The 19643-nt window shown below is 43.6% G+C and overlaps 1 protein-coding gene across 4 annotated transcripts in view; it reads right to left on the reverse strand.

Moving 5' to 3' along the window:
- RGS6 (regulator of G protein signaling 6) overlaps window positions 1-19643 on the reverse strand; it is a 259350-nt gene that overhangs the window by 8877 nt on the left and 230830 nt on the right. For 3 of the 4 annotated variants that reach the window (XM_015630847.3, XM_033514923.1, XM_019007013.2), the window contains 2 exons: window positions 14343-14432; window positions 6545-6598 (listed from right to left, as the gene is read on the reverse strand). In XM_015630847.3, coding sequence (XP_015486333.1) covers window positions 6545-6598; window positions 14343-14432 — 144 coding nt within the window. The remainder of the gene's footprint in view (window positions 1-6544; window positions 6599-14342; window positions 14433-19643) is intronic. The other variant, XM_033514924.1, reaches the window with a different exon arrangement.

Raw genomic sequence — 19643 nt, forward strand, 5'->3', positions numbered from 1 at the left:
CAAGGAGGAGGAGGAGGGCATTTTAGGCTCCAGACAGAAGGCATCTTGGGCACTTAGCATGATAAATACATTGAATACAAGAACTCTAGTCATTCTTGTTTCTGGAAAAGTTATCCTTGCATGAGAAACCCAGATGGAGCACTGGCTCCAAGGATGTCATGTGGGACTTTGCCTACAATGCTTCTGGTGAGAATATAAAACCACTAGACTGGTGCTACTAACACAAGGATGACAATAGCTCCTGCTTCCCAGCTTCTCCTTCTGCCTGTGCTATGGCTAATGAAGCTGGGCCAGTCTGTCAATTCAGTTGTTAACCTGTGTCTGGGAACTGAGACAATCTTCAGTCTTCATTGACATGCTATACAAAATGTTCCATCCAAAATGTCCAGGTTTCTTTGAAGAAGGGTCATTTGAAAACTTTCATTCTTACATCCTTAATCTACACTCTACTTCCCACACAGCTTGAACACAGATCATCTCACCCTTCACCTTGTTTTCTTTTAATACTGCCTTGAGTTTACACAAGAGATTCTTTGCTTTCTTCAGGTGAAGACCTTTTCCAGTCCAGGAACATAATGTGTAACAGTGTCCCACATCTATCAGTTCAGCCAGAATTTGTAAAAATTCTGCCTAAAGAATAGATCACTGCTCTGGTCACTCTCTTGTCCTTTAGAGCACAAAGACTGAGAACTCTTATCCTCTCAGAAGTGGTAGATGTGGGTGTGCCTTTTGTTCTTAAAGAAATATCAGATGGGAATAAAATCCAGAGGTCTCACCACTGAGTCACCACCTGGACACTGAGTCAGAAATTTTAATACCTGTTTTCTTCCAGGGAAAATTCCTTCCCTGGAATATAGCCATTTTAGGAAAGTTTGAATTCAAGTTTGGGTATCATGACCCAGGCTTATCTAAGTTACCTGCTGAGGCTGGTATCCATAGGTTTAACCCCTGTTATTGCTGAAGCACCCATTGCTGTTTTTAGAGATAATGCTCATGATGCAAAAAAGGACCCCCCTCCTATTTCCTCCTTTATTAAATGCAAATGGCTACCAGTGCAAGTTAGGCAGAGACTTGGTGGCTTCCTTTGTGAGGCAAAAAGCAGCAGTAGTTCCCCTAAATGTACTCATTAAAATATATTTTCTTTCAACACTTGTCCCTGAAGGATCATCTCAGCTTATGAGAACTAAGCTTCTGTCTATCTGATTATTAAATAATTTCTAAACAGACGGGAAACTACAGTGGTTTAAACAGCTAGGCTGAGACTGCAGGGCTAAAAATAGTACAGCAGGCTCCTTTTAATTAGTAAGATGATGAAATATGACAGAAGAGAGAGATGTAGATATATGGATTTGTGTGTATGTGTGTCTTTAAAATTAAGTTATTACCTCAATACTAGATATTATTTATAACATATATGATACATGGTGTCTGATTTTTATGATGCCATTTATCTTCACTTGGAAGAGAAGACAGGCTAACTCTGCTTTCATAATGTCAATCCTTGTTGTATTCAAAAGGAAAATTGCAATAAGATAAACCTGCCACCATGCACAGTGCCATCCTTTTTTAAATGAGGAGGATTACTAAGTGCTCCAAAGCAATAGACCATCAGCTCTGCAACTCCATCATACCGACGGTTCCCTAGGGCACCCTGGAGAGCATGGAAGAGACAGACTAGCTTTATACCTTTATTCCAGAGCATGGGAACCTGGCATAGGGCCACAGGGGTCAGGTACTGTGATGTTAATCCTACCACTGTGCTGCCTATGTATTTTTGAGGACTCTTCAAAACCTGAAGAGAGGAAAAAATATATCTGCCACTCCTCAGCTCCAGCAGCACTGAGCAGCATGTGCCCTGTAGTGTTCTGCTCCACCATGCAGATGTGGCCCTTTGATGCTCACCAGATGACTGATGATCATATTTGGTCCTGGGACCAATAAGCTGCCATGAAACACATGGACATCACAGCTTCAGACTCACTCAGGTGAGTTGAGGGGGTTGAGGGTGCCTGGCCTGTTGGGAGCTGGATCAGACAGGTGTTCCCTTGCTTCAAGGGGGACCCAGACAGGCACTGCAAACCATGCCCTTTGGTACAGGAGGCCAAACCCCTTTTGGCTATTGCACTAGGGTGTAGGCTGATACCTCATAAGGACCTGGAAAAAAAAAAGGTGAACCATCACCACAGTGAAAATTGCCCTATCAAAATCTTGCTCTTAGTGTCATGCTTAATGTGGACCAGATAGCACCTGTGCTTCAGAAAGATTTGGTGCAAAAACTCTGTGCATTCATTAGTCACAAGATGCCTTCTGTTGGTCAGAAGTATCAAGCCAAGGAAGACAAGACAGTGGGTCTTGAAGGATTTGAAGACTGGTACAAAAAAATTATGCAAAGCCCTGTTCTCTTTTATTCCCTATTGATCTATGTGGATGAAGGTGAAAAGCCTCTGGTTGGCTAGAACTTCATGGTGTCTTGCTAAAATATGTCAAATGGTCTGGAGCTAACCTCCGTCTCCTCCTGAGTTATGACTGAGATGAGCAGGAGCCCTGTGGGTAAAACAACTTCCACTTGCTCCAAGTCTGTGCTCCCAAAACCAAGTGTACAGCTTTCCACCCAGTGCAGGAGACCAGTTTGGGAGCACTGAAAGATTTTTCAGGGGTGGGGCTTAACCCAAGTAAGAGACAAAAAGCCTGCAATATTCTTTGCAGTTTGTCAACACAAAGCTTTACTCTTTCTCTTTTCTGCATTTTTTCCTATCTTTGTCAATCAAGAGACGGTGAGACCCAAGCAAGTGGAACAGGCAAATTTAGAGAGTCTGATTTTTTTCACTCAGGTGGAGACTCCCTGTCTAAGATGCTGGACACGTCTGGTCTTCTGGCTACAAGTCAGCTTTCTCTGATATTGAAAGCAACATTGTAAGGAAGGGCAAAGTTCCTCTGAGCAAGGAAGGGATATGAACCTCTACCTCCATGCTCCTACTCTGGCTCTATGCCACCTGCAATGTTCCCCAAAGTTCCCTAGATTTGAGTACAATGATGTAAAAGGAAGGGCTCTAGAAAAAAGGGGGTCCAAGAGAGCTGGTCAGTATTCAAGCATTACTTCTTCCAAGCTCAAGATCAGTGTATTCCCATAGCAAGAAATCAAGCAAAGGGGGCAAGAGACCCCTTTGGATGAGCAGGGAGCTTCTAGAAAATCTCAAACAGATTCTGGGATGTGGAAAAAGGAACTGGCCCCATGGGAGGACTAAAGGAACAGTCAGAGTATGTGGGGATGTGACAAAGAAGGCCAAAGCCCATTTGGAATTAAGTCTGGCAAGGGATATGAAGGACAACAAGTGTTTCTATGACTACATCAGCAGCAAAAGGAAAAATTGGGAAAATGTGTGGCTACTGCTGAATGAGATATATGTCCTGATGACAGAAGACACAGAGAAGGCCCAATTACTGAATGCCTCAGTTTTTGGTGCTGAGGTTGGGAATCCTAGACTTTGGAGGTAAGAGAGGAAGGCTGGAGAAAGGAAGACTTCCCCTTGGACATAGAGGGCTGGGTTAGAGATTGGCTAGGTAGACTTATGTCTCATAAACTTCTTTACATTGAGGGTGGTGGAGCACTGGAATAGGCTGCCCAAGGAGGCCGTGAAGTCTGCCTCTGGAGACAGTCCAAATCCATCTGGACATATTCCTGTGTAACTTGCTGTAGGTGATCCTGCTTTAGCAGGAGCATTGGACTAGGTGGTCTCCAGAGGTCCTTTCCAATTTTAACTATTCTGTAATTCTGTGATTTCCCAAAATGCTGGGTCACATGCTATAACCAAATCTGAAAATTCTTCCAGGGGTCCACTGGCCCTCCCAGTGACACAGAGAAGCGCAGTCTGGATGTGGCCCAGATCCACAAGCAATTAATAGTTCAGTCAATCTGGGAGACTATTTCACTTCAATTATGGCTCCTTACAACAAATAAACTTTTAACTTTTACTGGTTTTGAGATTCTCTTACAGCCATCATTGAAAATGTGACCTCATACTAATCTGCTTGCAAAATAGGCTCAGTGCTCCTCCCTTAAGAGAGACAAACTGGGGGTCTGTTCCAGCCAAACCTTAAACATACACTTTATCATGCCTGTTCAGGGCCAGCTTGAATATGTGATCCTCTCATGAGCAATGACTAAAGCACAGTGGAGCTCTGGAAGTATGGACTGCTGAATTGCTTCACTCCTACACAGTCGGGGAGCTGCAGTACATTTTGGAGAACTAGAGCATACAGAATTAACTTTGTCTTAATTCAGTCCCCTGAGTATGCTATAAAGTTCTCACTTTGGTAATACTGTCCTTTGAGGACATTATGACATGTCACTGTAGTGACTATTTTCTCATCAGATGGCAATGACAAACTGCCATAATGCAAAGTATAAAAAAATTCAGACTCTTCCTAGCTCTGGTAACTACCATGCCATCAGAAGATGAGATTTTATGTATGTATTAAGAGAAATTAAGATAAAAATATTTACAGCATGCTAGCCAGTAAGACAAAAATGAACTAAAATGCCGACCAATCTACTACAATTTTCTTTACAGCTACTTACATTCTAATCATAGCATCCCAAATTTAGCTTGTCAAGTTACCCTTCAAATCAAATGCAAGAGAAAAATCCATCTTTGGCTGTGCAACTATAAACCCAGCCAGTCTAGTAAAGTGAGAGTTACTCTTCCACGTACTTGGCAAATCTGGGAGTAGAATTTACCACTCGGTGTAAATATTTCTGCATAGTTTGTTTTAAAAAAAAATTAAAAAATCTTTCCTACTCTTCTCCCTGGCAGACTCTTAGAAAGTAGTAAATATGCAGATGGGCATAGTGATATATTTTGTATCAACATATTTTAAATGTGTGCATATGCATTAGCTATATAAATACATTCCCCAGGAAGTCTGCCAGTGGATGTACTAGAAAGCCTTATATGTTACATTTGGGTTTGCTTGCGCAGTAACACAGCAGTGTCAGGAAGAACTGCTCTTGGCTTATTTGCTCTACAGCAGCTGACACTTACCTGCACAGCTTCCTGTTTCTCTCAGGATGTACAATAGTGCTATATTCATATGCCATGTGTGTGTATATAGTGTACATATAAATACACATATATATATACACACACGTGCAAGAATGTCATGGACTTATAGAATGCTTTGGGTGGGAACCTTAAAGATTATCTAGTTCCAACCCTCCTGTCACAGGTAGGGACATCTTTCATTAGACTAGGCTGCTCAGAGCTCCATCCACCCTGTCCTTGAATAGCTCCTGGGATGGAGCATCTGCAGGTTCTCTAGGTAGCCTGTTCCAGTGCCTCACCACTGTCACAGTAAATATTTTTTTCCTAACATCCAATCTAAACCTACTCTGTTTTAGTTTGAATTCATTCGCCCTTACCCTGACACAACGTGCTCTTGTAAAAAGTCCCTCTTGTCTTTCTTGTAAACCCCTTTAAAGTACTGGGTGGTGACAATTAGGTAACCCCAAAGCCTTCACTTTTACAGATTGAACAAACCAAATTTTCTCTATCTTTCCTTGCAGAAGAAGTACTCTTCCTCTAATCAACTTTGTGTTCCTTCTCTGGATTCTGTTGATGTCTTTCCTGTCCTGGGGACTCCAGAGCTGGATGCAACATTCCAGGTGGGGTCTCAAGAGAGTGGAGTAGAGGGGCAGAAACCTCTTGCACAACCTGTTGGCCATGCTGCTTTTGATGAAGCTCAAAACACAGCCTGTGCTGTCCAGTATCCCTGCAACTCCATTAGCAGTATCTGCCTCTGGTCCTGCTCCCTCTCCCTGCTTTTCCTGTTCCGTAGAAGAATTGCTGCACAGACAGATCCCTGAATGCAAGTGGGGAAAGCAGGTCTTGCCCAAGCTCTGGACAGACAGGCTGGAGGTTGGAGACTGATGAAGGACAAAGAGGGAGGACATCTGCCCACTGCCCTTGAGGTCCCGCCGTCCCCTTGTCTGAAAGGTTTAATAGTGTCATGTTTCTCACTGTGACTGTGCTCCTTTTCCGGTATCAGTATCACGAACAAGGCAAAGGGTATCGCACATGACTGTTTACATGAGCACTGACAGATGGGGGCAACAGAGGAAGCGGCTGCAGTGCTGTGGGTGGATATGTATGCGACGCTATCATTATCCATGCACTAGGGAACCGTACGGATACTGTTGCAATGGAGCTGTGAGAGCCATGCTCTTCTACTTCATTGTGCAAGGAAAAGCCACAACAAATACTGTAGTGGGAATGTAGCAAAAGGGCAACTTTGTGTTTAATTCTGGAAAAAAATCGATTTGCTTTTGCAATGACAATAAGCTAGAATGAGCATTATGCCATTTCTCCCCCCACCCCCAGCCCCTTCTTTAGAGCTACTATTTAGATGAGCTATGTTATTAAGAGAGAAGCTGCAAAGATGCTAGCTGCAAAAATAAAGGATGAAATAAAAAGTCAAGCATCCACATTTCCCCCAACTGAAAATGAAGTTCTGAGGAAAGGAAGGAGGGAAAAGAAAAGAAACTTACCACACTGCGAGTGAACTTTTCTAGAGAAGTTCTACGACCTTGCAAATTCTCTGGCTTAACAGGGAAAGAAGTAGGGAGATAAAAAATACAGAAAAAAACCCCTTCAGCTTAAATGCAGTCTTTCAAAACAGCAGCAAAATATAAGGAAGCAACAAGAAGAAAAAGTCGTAAAAAATGTAAAAAGCAGAAATCAATGTTTGCAACAGCAAACATAAGAAATCAAAATGCCTTAAAGAATGAGAGACATCACTACTTTTACTCTCAGAGAATGTCACTTTTCCCCTGTGAGTTTTTTGAATGGTTCATATATGTCAGTGTCTTACAGCTGTTGGTATTGATTTCTTGTTCACTGAATTTTCCTTCTGTTACTGTTCAAGCTGGGAGCTCTGATTCTGGTTAACATCTGCCAAACAGCTATCGGAGGCTCCCATCTACTTGCATAGAGAGATGAAAAAAAACCACAGTAGCTTTCACAGTATTAAAAAGCCATATATGAGTGAATACAGCACTGGAAGAAAGCCACCACTGGACTCACTGCCACTGAACCTACACTCTTCTATTTATCCAAAGAGTAGAGCCGTATTTCCAGTAAGTTTGGCTACATCAAAACACAAGGCAGCATATGCACGTCTTTGCAAGACAACAGAAAGATACAAACCAGTTTGGGGTACTGATATTTTTTTACCTGGAGTACAGGACTATTCATATGCGAGAAGATATTCAATTGTACTGTGAGAAAACAAGGGTTTGCGTCGTGGCTTTATTAACATATCCCTGAAGAAGGTTGCTCACTGCAGCACTTCGTTCATTTGGCACAAGGGAGATCTAATCACCACTAACAAGGAAGAACTAAGTAATTTATTGGCACGTTTGCTGGAATATCTAAGAGAAAATAATTGTTATAGAGAAGAGAAGAAACTCAATGCTACAAAAGAAAGCTCACTGCAGTGAGCACTGCTGATTTCCAGGAGAGAAGCTTATTTTAATGTGGTAAGCCAGCAAAATGGGGGTAGTAAGATGGAAGTAAAACTGCCATGAAGGGAATAAGAAGCTACATGTAAGTGGAAACCACAGTAACGATGGTGCATCACAGTGCACTGGAAACAAGCACTGCACTGGAGAGGCACTTACCTGACATACCATCTGCCACAGATTCAGCTGCAGTAACAACCCCAGACAAAGGAACAGTGCAAAAATCAGATAGAGAAGACATAAAGAAGCCAAAACCATACCAGATAAATTGAATAAGAAGTTGTGTAGTTGAGTCTAGGCAAAGACTTTTTATTCTTCTGCATGTTTATCACAGCTTTCACAGCTCTCTGATGTCTACAAGGTTAGTCTTAAGCATCCCATGGAGAGATGGGGCAGATTGTCCCTGCTGCATCACCAAATATGAGACCAAAACGTAAGGCCCTTTTAAGACAAGCAATATTCTTTACCCAGAAGAAAGAAACAAGCAACCTCCACACTTCTAACCATTTGAGAAAGCCAAACAATCAACTCTGATGTTCCAAAGTGCTATCAAAAGTGAAAGCTAGAGGCACATCATTTTAGCCCACACAGAGGATGGAGCCAAAGGCCTCAAAGCTAGTACCAAGCAATACAGCAGCCTTTCTGGTTGGCAGACAGGCAGTGATGTGCTGCCAGTCCACTGGTCCCCAAAGGAGCATTTAACATGCACTAATCCAAGGGTTAGTTGCCTCTCCTTGCATGTGAGAGGAGAGGAAAGGGGAAAGAAACATCAGCCTCACTCTTTGGCTGAGTATTAGAGCCATGCAAGTGCTCAGAATATCAGAGATTCCCTCTTGGAAGTAGCCTCAGTGGTGTCCCTATACCCTGAGGTAGCAGAGGTAACAAAGAGAAGCTGCATTCCTGCCACTTTGGCTGAACATGTCCCATTGAGCTGTACTGAGGACAACAGTGCCCAGCTGAGCACTGGGCCTCTGTGCTGGTCCCTTGCAGGGGTGGTGAGACCCACTAGCAGCCAAGTTAAAGACACAATTTCAGGAGGAGAAATACCTGAATAAAAGACTGAGTGTTCTGCAAGGCTCCTTGGAGGCGCAAGGCACTCGAAGTCTGCAGCAGGACAATGCTGCAGGCTGGAAAATCAGTGTCTGACCCAACTGCATTTTGAAGTAGAGCTCTGGTGTGCACTGGAATCAAAGGATAGTGAGCTGCTATACAGGCCACATTGTGCCCCTGCACTCACTGTCAAAATTTAATATCTCTGTTTTTTTCTACCAGCAAGGTGATGCATCTTCCCATCCAGCAGAAAGGCAGGATGGTGGTTTTCAAAGATGAGCACCTTCGTTGAGGTGCTGAGAGCTTGTCTGGTGCAGGGAGACCTAAACAAGGCTGTTTGCTGCCTACCACAGCTGAAGATGTGGGGAAGCAGCCACACAGAGCAGTGTCTCACAGAAGCGCCTTGCAAAGCACGGTTTGCAGTCACTCTGGTTTGCAGTCACATTTGGCATGGCGGTGGCAGGCTGGGACTAGCTGGATGCGTGGAAAGCTCGTCCCCATAGCATCCAGCTCTGAGTCAAAGCATGACATTTTCTAGTGAAATAAAAAGCAGCTGAGGCAGGCTGGCTGCAGAGTGATGAGCTGGCTTGAGCAGTTTGAATGTCCGTGGGTGTGGGTGCTGGCTGTACAGCCTGCTGGCTCTTCCTGTCTGCTTGCCCGTGTGGCTGGCCGTGTGCCGTGCAGGGAATGCCTGCCCACAGCTCTGCAGCACAGGGCTGAGCTGGGGAGGCTGCCTTGCACACCAGATGAAGGAAATTTAAAAATAACGAAGTACAAAAAAAAAATAGAAAAAAAAAAATAGAAAAATTGAATCACACCTATCTCAGTCCTGGGAACAAGACCTGGGGTGTGGACCCTGGAGCCATTGCCTGCTGCAGCAGCTACAGCAGCCTTTGCACAAACATACACTGTGTGTGCAAAGGGGCAAAGGCAGACAAACACATGTGCATGACATGTCATGCAGTCCTCCCAGGTGCAAAAAATGCAATCTTTGCCAGTAAATACACCAACAGACTTCATCAGCTAATGGCAAAGAACATACGCATTTGGATAAAATATGGAACAACCATCCCTGCTGCAGATGAAAATCTCTCAGCCCAGGCAGATACAGAAAAATAGAGCTCACCACGGAGAAGCCATTCACTAATTATTGACTGGCTTCTCCAAATTTTTTTTTTTCTCATGATTAATCATTTACCCAACCATCCAAACTTTAAGTTCCTTTGTGCAGATTCTACTTGTGTGGAAATTTAGTAGAAGAAAACTTAAGAAAACCAGCTGACACCGATTATTAAAAGTAATTATGAGAAAATTGCTCAGCATCTTTACAACATTAAAGACAAGTCCTGGCACTGAGTCAAACTGGCCATGTGTGCCCTGATGGGGCTGAGAAGGGGGCATAATCTGCAACAGGAAGCTTCCTGGACAACACAGAGCACAGCTAGCATGGTGGGTCTGGTTAAAAGCAATGCTTCAAAAGGTCTGTGCTGGAAATGGAGCCAGTTCCTCATGGCATGAAGCTCCTAAGTATCCCCTTGCTGACAGGGATCTGAAAAGGGGTAGGAAAATACATATAGAAACTCAGTCTTCTGAACATAAGATCTGCAGAATTCTCTACCTCCCTCCCTCCCTCCTTGGATTAATTTTGTTGGCTACTGAATCCTTTTTTTGGTATGAGACTGTGATGTAAAGTGGGGTTTATTTTGAACTTTAACTTGGTGAAAAATAATGTGTTCCAGAAGGAATGGCATCACATAAAAATAAAGGATAATAATATCCCTGACCCTGGGTTCAGAAAAGGCCAGGAGTAGATCCTGGGCTTCTCAGGCAGTCACATCTATCTTTCCAAAGTGAGAAAGCAAAGGGGCATGTACAGTGCTACCAAGTGGCCGGAGTCTTTTGCATATATTGTGTGTTCATTTGAATAGGTTCACAGTGAATTCACACTTCCCTGAACCAGCTGGAGAGCAAAACAATGCTCTAAACCAAGAAAATACCAACCTGTTCTTCCCTCAGTGCTGCAGGGCTCACTCCCATGGCTTCACAGCCTGTCTCCACCTACAGCTGTGACTGCCTTTCCAGGATGCTTCCCCTGTCTGTGGGCAGGGCTGGATGGCAGGAAGCCACCCCATGCCAGGCTGACACAAACACCAGCACTGTGACAGTTCAGTTGCTGCTTCAGCTAATGCAGAGATGCCAACCACTGTCATTGTTTCACCTTTACAATGAGTAATGGAAAGTACCTCGAGGTCTCTTCTGTTCCTTTTGCTCCCTTCTCTGCAAAAATAACTAGCAGTGCACGTGTCTGGCTGCTTCTAACCATTAACAAAAGTTCCTGTGCACTCACATCCCCTTCCATGATGCACTAATCTACACTTCTTTTTCCCCAGGGAATAAACCTCTGCTCTGCAGCAAAGTCACCCTGCCAAAATGCCTCCTTGTCTTGACTGAGGAGGTTTGTCACAGCACTTGTCCTGACAGATGGATCATAGCTGTCTAAGGACATCCAGCCACCATTTTGGCTTCCGTGGAGAAGGGCTGGAGGGCAGTGCAGCGGTGATTACCTGCTGTAAGTACCCTGCAGCAAGGTGCATATCAGCAGAAACAGGAGCAGGTCAGTGCTTGACTGTGTATAGCACCAGCAGGACGTGCTGCATAGATACACAAATAAAACACAGTGAGTTGCTCCGGGATCTCAGCACATCCAGCCCTTCCCTCTCGAGCCAGACGCTTTCAGCAGATCCATGATTTCTACCTGCTGCAGGGAGGGGGCTGGGAATGGAGGCTCAGAGCTCCAGTTGGGCTGGGCATATGGCCATTCCTCCTGAGGAAAGAGCTGTTGCTCTCATCTCTCCTCCAGCCTGGCAGGGAGGAGGCCTTCTGTTCAAGGCAGAAGGCTACACCCAGTTTTTCCCCTCTGCAGCTCACTGCTTCCAATCACACCCTTGCTGGAGGCCAACCTCATGTTCCCTGCTGAGCACCATGAATCTGCAGGATTGAAGCCAATGATACTGTGGTTACTTGTAATAATGACACTGGTAAGAACGGAGGAAAAACCATCTAAAACAGATTAACAAAGTATGTATGTCTGGTCTGTACACAGCCTATGTCTGCTGTCTTGCATCAGTTAGTGGTGCGAACAATATGTTCCCCTCATAATTCTGTCATTGTATCTCAATCCCAACCCATGATTTCGTCTCCTTCCTTCCCGAACTCCATTGCTGTACTCCCAGAACAGGCAGGGAAAGCTCCCACATCTGTGGTTATTGTATGGTGCAGAAGAAAGTAACTCTACAGTATTTTACAAATACTAGAAATGTGAAGTAGGTTTTGAAGCACTAATCAAGCTTTGGCATCTCTCTGCTGAGCAGGTCACTATTATTATTGCCCTTTGAAAAAGAGGAGGATATAGGGCAGGCAAGGTTGAACATTTTTTTTTCCCCAAGCTCACACAAGAAATTAAGTGAGGCAACCAGGGAAAGCATACAGATTTTATGGTTCCCAGTTCTGTGCTCTAGCCACACCGTCTGTTTTTCCCTTTTTCCTGCCTTCTCAGTTTGCCAAAACACAGTGCTGGAGGGCAAAAGATCCCAAATGACACAAATCTATCCACAAAACATTAATGTGGGAATCTGAAGTCCATAGTTCATTTGCTTACTGCAAGCAACTCTTTTACCCCACGTCCATTGTGCTATGCTTCTGATAGAACTTATTTTTAGTAATGAAAGTAAGCCATGTCATATCAGTGTGATATACAAGCCATGTGAGGATAACGACTTAGGGGAAAGACAGGCCTCAGAGAGATGTACTCATCACAACTTAAAGAACTGCAGTGAATTTCTATTCACATCAGTAAATCCAGGACTTTGTTTGCAGGCTCTAAACCAAATCCTCCATCCATGCAGGCTCTGATATGTCACTAGGTTCCTCTTTTCCTTCCCTTGCTTTCCAGCTATTTAGAGGAATTTTAAAAGGCTGCCTCTCAAAGCTGCACCAAACGTCCTAGAGATAGGACCATGCAGCTCAGCATACAGAAATGTCATGTTCTTTCTATCATCATCTTTGTACCTACACTGTTTCCAAAACATTCACTTGCCCAACACAATGTAATGTGGTTGCAAAGAGCTTTTCAGACTCTGGAGTAACACCAACTCCCCTCCTGCATAATGTGAGCCTGGTGAACAGAGCATCTGCACAGATCTACTCCTGCCTTTTTCTTGCCTTCCTATGTTTACTCATGCACCCACAGCTCTTTCTAAAAGGAACTTGATTCTTACTTTCACGGCTGCGTTAACATGACACCAAAACCTGCTCCTGCGGCATTTTATGGGGGGATGAGGATGTCATGCTGACACATACAGGGCTTGATCTGACAGCAAACAAGAATTGCAAAAAAACAAACCTTTGGTTTGAATGGGTTTGGCTGGGAGGAGAAAGCTCTCCTGGCTTTCAAGCACATGAACCCTCACGTGTTCAACAGAGACTGGGGAGTAGGGGGGCCATAAGCCGCTGTGGGTAGGAAGATGGCAGAGGCTTTTATGGTTTATACCATCAGAAGACTTTGCTTCACACCTCCTTCATTCCCCAGTCTCTGAACTAAGTCAGGTCTAACCCTTCTAAATGTATGCAGCATCGGTTTATGCTGTCTCAGACCAGACATTTTGAAACAGAAGGCTGACTGCTGCCCTCCACTACCTTTCGCTAATCCACCTGCCAGTAGTCTCAGGCACAGCAGACAGAGGGGCTTGTCTCCTTTTGTCACCATATGCATGCTTTTAGGGCACACAATGACAATCAGGACAAAAATACCACTGGGATTTCATTGTATTGTGCCGATGCAATGTAATTTGGCAGCACACAGAGAATGCAGCAGAAAAACAGCAGGGAAGATGGTGATGGGAAACCACATGCTCGGGCTGCGGGATATGTACAGCCCTGGGAGCCAAATGCAAGTGGGACACACACACATGTACATGGCATGCACATGCACAGACACAAACATAGAGCTATGGGAATTAATCAGGAATTGCAGGAAGCATTTCAGCACAGCCACAGCTGCAGAAATCAGTAGCTTATCTCCTAGACCCCTTAGAAAGAGGGGACTCGAGGACAAGATTTGTAACTCTCCTTTGCTACCTTGAACTGGAGGCTCATGACAGAATCATGGTGCTGGCAGAGCTCATGCAGATACCAAGAAGACTAAGAGCTCAAACCCAGATTTCCTGAGACAATGTGGCTGGAATTCTTGATTACTACATGCATTGCAATTATTTCCTGCCTCTGAGGAAAAGGAAGTTTCTCTGGGGAGGCAAAAGCAAGGGAAAGGAGTATGGGAATTGCTGCAACGGGACCTATAGGTAAGGCATCCAAAGGGAATATCACATGGTGAGACTAGGGAGGTGAAAACCTTAATAGGTAAATTTTGCACCAGTAATGAACAGATTGATGGGTCCTGCTTCTCATATCACATACTGTCTTTTCCAAGAGAAAGAGGTAATAATGGCAATTATATTGCCTGCACTGAGTTTGGGAGACAGCTGTGCAAGACAAACACTTTTCCATGTTACATTTACCTTGGGTCACCATGTTTTCCCCAAAACTCATGCTGAGGCTGTGCACGTGGATGCCATGCCACCAGTGAAGAACACAAAAGTGCTCATTCCCTTCTTAAAGGAAAAAAAAAGGAAACAATATTTTCACTTTCACACTAGCAGCAAGCTGCAGGCGAGAATCAAGAGGTGCTAAGAGATGCAAGCATGTCCTTTCCAACAGATACCTTCTTCTTCGCCAGCAGTAAGTCCTGGTAAGCATTTGAACGCAGAAAGCGCGCGTAGCTGTCACTCTTCATCAGCTTGTAAATGTGCTCCTGTGGGACGGGGGGAAATGAGAGACAGAGAATTGTTATCAAACCTCATTTAGACATCACAGGGACTTAAAACACAGAAAATTGAAAGGAAGAGAGACTGATCAGAGTTCTAATTAAGTCTGCTATTATTGATTATCTGTGTTGTGGTAGGGTACACAAGGTCCATCCTGGGGCAGGACCCTGCTGTGACTGGGGCTGTATGAACACAAAACAAAGAGACAGCCCTCACCCCATAGACTGGCACACATTATTCACTATCAGGATTATTCTGCAAAGATTGCAACTCTCTGAAGTCCCCAGATTATAAGAAAGTGCCTACCCTGGAAAGAAGAAATAAGGAAAGAAATCTCGTAGATTAGGTTTCATTTCACCAGTTACAGAACAATCACCCAGCACTCTCTTCCTGTTCATGGACGGGAACTGATACTTGCACACATTTCATTTCCACTTTAGACATCCACTCCAGTAAGACAACGTGTTAATGTCCTGAAAAAGCTCGTATTTGTGGTGACTATGCAGGGAAGTTACATGACTAGCTCTGATGTGGATGGCTACACCATATGTATAAAGTTACATTGGATGAGTATCTCTCTTAGGGTCTTCTCTTAAGTCAAACTACTGTTTCCAGTTTGCACTGAGAGCATTTACTCTGTGTATCTTCAAATTCACAAAGTGATGTTTCGTTGCATTGCATACTCTTTTCTAATTTCCTTGCTAAGCTTTACTTTCCTGCTGAGAATCCCTTAACACAGTCAGCTTTTCTCCTAGTTATCCCTGGATTTACAAAAGATATTATCCCAAACACCAAGAAAATCAAATCAAAATTCTTTGAACAAATAATGACTGAGAATACACTAAAGGAGCTCAAGAGAAAAACAGGCACCTTGGACCTTTCTCTTAGACATTGCCCAAGGAAGCAGTTTTAGAGTTAATGAGCAGTTTTATCTATAGTGAATTATACAATGTGAAATATTCTCTCCTGCCCTAAAGCCATTGTACATGAAACTTTAGAAACACCAAACCAGACAGAAGCCACATAGCTTATTTCAGTGTGTTAACAAGCCAAGCAGAATTCCCTTCTCTTCACCATCATGGGTAATTAGCAATGACCTGTCTATACACAGAAGAACTGCTTAATTCAGCTTTCTTACAGTATTTGGTGTAGTCCTATGAGGGCCACTGGTTTTCCTTTGACACAGCGTAAATGTATTCTTTGAGCTACATCCTGGTGTGGAACAATTTTTACTGGTTAATTTTCACCCTTTCTTTTAGTCTTGACTAAATGATCCTCATCTATCCAAAGGGCAGCACAAGATTTTGCAACAGAATCATTCATATAAAGCCATTTAGCAACTGTCACTCTTCTTGCTTCAGAAAAAATTCATGGTAGGGCACAGTTTCATACTCCTTGTCTACAACATTGCCATGAGATTTGGCATCCAGCTGTGGGACATTTGTTCTATTTATGCAGGACAGAAAGAGCCAAGTACACCCTAAGATAAGAAGAAGGAAAATAATGCACATCATGGATATGATCATCAAAAGATGAATAGGGATTTTCAACATCAGTTCTCTCTTAAACATTTCAACTAGCATACATGCAGGACTCTGTTGATTTAAACCCAACCACGCCTCAACCAGTTTGCCTGTACTGTTGCCTCTTGAGGTTTCTTAGGAGACTCCATGTCCTCCTTGTAAGTTCCTTGTAACTACCTGGGAAACAAACTTGCCTAACTGGTGCTTTTCCAGGACTATGAGGAGACAGACTGATGAGTAAGTGGGCACCTTGTAGCCCATCAACAGTGTCTCTATTGATGGGCTACAAAGCCCATCAAAGGGCCTGAGGGGTCTCCAGAGCCTTCATCCTCTTAGTGGTCCTCTTTGCAGCAGCCAGGATATGCACGGGGGTGGTGGGACAAGTACTGAGGTGGGCAGCAAGGTGCTGTGGCTGAGGCAACATGGTGGGTGACAGGGATATTTATATTAACATTTTGCAAGATGTGATTAATTTTTTTACTGTCTTTGGGCTCCAAATGGTTTCTTTACCAGTGGTCAGACAACTGGGTCTGGTCTGAAACATGATGATAACATTTTTGGAAAATAATTTCCAGTTTTCATTACCACACAGACAGAGGTGAAGGAGAACACATGAGGCTGGCCATATGACCCACCTGCATGCCAGTGACAACTATCATTCTTGCTCATGTCAAGACAACTTCATGTATTTGACCTTAAAACAATATAAAATGAGTATCATTTGGTGGTGGTCAGAAGGAGAAAAAATTGCTTTGATCCTGAGATGAAATAAACCACAAGCTGCCTTCTTAACTGAAGCCCTTCCCTGAAACAGGACTATTGCACAGCCACAGCCCTGCTGCCACTGCAGTTAGCTAATTGGTATGAAGCATTTTCCCTGCTTTTCACATCTTGGAATCACTAAACAGCAACACTGCTACCTTTCAGCTGTTCACCGCGGATATAATCAAACAGGGAATAACAGGGAATTATTAATAATAATTCCTAGGCTTTGCATGCTAATGAAGAAAGAAGGTTGGGCATAGGAAAAGGAGGGACATGCAAAACTTCAGAAGCAAACTTCACTTTTTAATTATATGAATTCAAAGGGCTTGCTTTCAACAATCTCTAGACTGAAGGCATGAATGATACACTAGTAATTTATTTTACAACACCGCATTTCTGAAGCACCTACTGGAAATCTGAGCCAGTTGCTCAGATCAGCAAAGACTGCCTGTGAAATTTACAACAGTACAGAACAACTTGCATTGCTACAGTGAAGATCCCTACTGAAACTGCACCATGAAGATTTCTGCTGAAATTGTGGCCTACTTACACACCAAATCTAGTTGCAGGTGGGAAAAGGCAGTGGCTGGACCAGTTGCTTTGATCTGTAGCCTACTCTGTTCTTCGCCACCAAGCTATTTTCTCTTATGCATTGTAGAATCTGCAACTACCTAGGGAGGAGCTACAGCTAGTGTTTAGAAGATACTCATTTCAATGCATTGAAGGCTACTGGAGATCTAACAACTGACCATATTCTTCTGTGGAAGCCTGAGCAACAGGCAGAGGTGTGGGTTTGGATTTAGTTGCTCTGTGCGACTTGTGCAAATTGTCTTGTCCTTCTCTGTCATGGATTTTTAGCTCACTTTGGATCATTGCAATCCACTGGTCTCTCACTTCTTATTTTACTGACCAGCTGGTTTTTTTTCCATCTTTTTATCACATGGGGGGAAAGAAATGGCACCACATTAAAGACTGAAATCTCCCAGCGCACTCTGAAAACATGCACGATGTCCCTGACATTACACAACAGTCCTGGTAAGAAATTTGAGTTTTCCATCCTTATACTGAGTTAATTCTCCATTTTGCTAAGTAGTTTATTACACGGTAATGAACTCACTACTGCTGGTTCCCTAAACAGGAAAAGTAAATGCACTATCTGTGTAATTCTTAACAATGCAGCTGCAGCTCTGGACATTCCAGTCTCTTGCACTGTGAGCAGTCTGTCCAGAATTATCACTGCAACACTTCTTTACAAGTGCAATGAGAAGTTCCTGTGCCCTATCTGCACAAGAACAGGAGGACCATTTCATCTAGGTGGTACAGCCTCTCCCAGCCATTGCCATGTACCACTTCCCACATGGTTCAGTCTCACAGCTCCCTGCTCCAGCCCTAAAACAGCAGTCCTTTAGGGAGCTACATTGCAAACCCAAGGATTTAAAACAATCATCTAACAAAACTGCCCAAGTGATCTATTAAACCATTAAACAAGGTAGCTTATAAAATGATAGAAGGCAGGAAAAAAAGTCTTTCAAGATTTGGCCAGCTGTTGACAGGCATCACGTGTCCCACTGGTCTCCCCTGCAGCCTTGCCAGCTCTTTCTGAGCACTGAGCTGCCATCTCAGGCCACTGCAGTGGCAGCTGCAAGTGGAGACAGGGACTGACTTGACATGTGTGAGGGAGCCCCAGCAAGCTGGCTTTTTGAGCTGACCAGTCACTTAGTCCCTCACACAGCATGCTGCTGATGAATACTGGCTGTACTGATACTCCCCAGTGACAATGGATGCACATTGGGAAATGTCAGTCTAACATGGAAAGTGGCACTTGCTTTTGTAAGTGCAGTGGATTTTATCTCCAAGAAGCAAACAAATCCCTTACAAGATTCCTGCAAGCAGCGCGGGTTTGCTATCAAACATCCCTGTGACTGTTGTTTCCCGGTTCTTGAACCAAGGCAATAGAGGCAACAGGATCTGCTTGCATCGCGTTGTTGAGAAAAAGGCAGGCCCTCTTTTGTGTTTTATGCACCTGAATCACATTTCCTCCATGGTGAGGAAAAATATACAGTGGTCCTGGGGGCTCTCACTGAGCATATTCTCTGAACCTGGTCTTCTGTAGTAAGAGTTACACTTAGGATAACATAACCTTTCCACGTGTACAACCATTACATAATATAAAGAACAACATTACATTAAAAGAGGGAAATGTTGTTCCTTCTGTAATAAAAGGAACCAATGAGATAAATAAAAAAAAAATTCTTTTTTACAATTATGTGAAACCAACAGGAAATCCCACCCCTGACAGCTGACAGCTTAAGTGTAGGGAAATAAACCCTGATAAGGTTCAGCATCTTTTGGCTATTTTCCTTTCACAAGCTTTACCTTTGGAAAGAGATGAAGGACAGGCTTTGTAAATTATTCCTGACAAGAGGGAAAAGGGGGAGGAAAAAATAAAGTTTGCAATCCAGACGGGAATGTGGGAGGTGGCTGAGATAGCAGAACCATCCCAAAGCTGCACCTGCTCCAAATCGATGTGCTGCAATGTGATCTCAGGTCTCTCTTCCCCCTTGCAGTCACAGCACAGTGACCCTGAGGAGGGCATGGCTGCCAGATAGCAGAACCTTGGGAACACTGAAAAAAAAGTGGGAAAAAACCTGAATGATAAAAAAATAATAACATCTCACATAAGGCATGTGGTAGATCCCAGGAATTATGTTCTCTGCTAAGAATGTCTCTTTTTAGCAGAAAACCTTGGTTCTTTCCTCTGATTTGTGTATATGAGACAAGAAGAGAATCAGTGGTTAAACATCCATTCCTAATTCCACTAGTATTTTACCCATCGTGATGTTTTGTGACAAGCTTGAGATTTTTGGAGTTGTGAAGGCCAAGCACAATGTTCTCATGAACTCTGAACAC

Source organism: Parus major, chromosome 5 (assembly GCF_001522545.3).
Source record: "Parus major isolate Abel chromosome 5, Parus_major1.1, whole genome shotgun sequence".
In the NCBI taxonomy this organism is placed as follows: Eukaryota; Metazoa; Chordata; class Aves; order Passeriformes; family Paridae; genus Parus; species Parus major.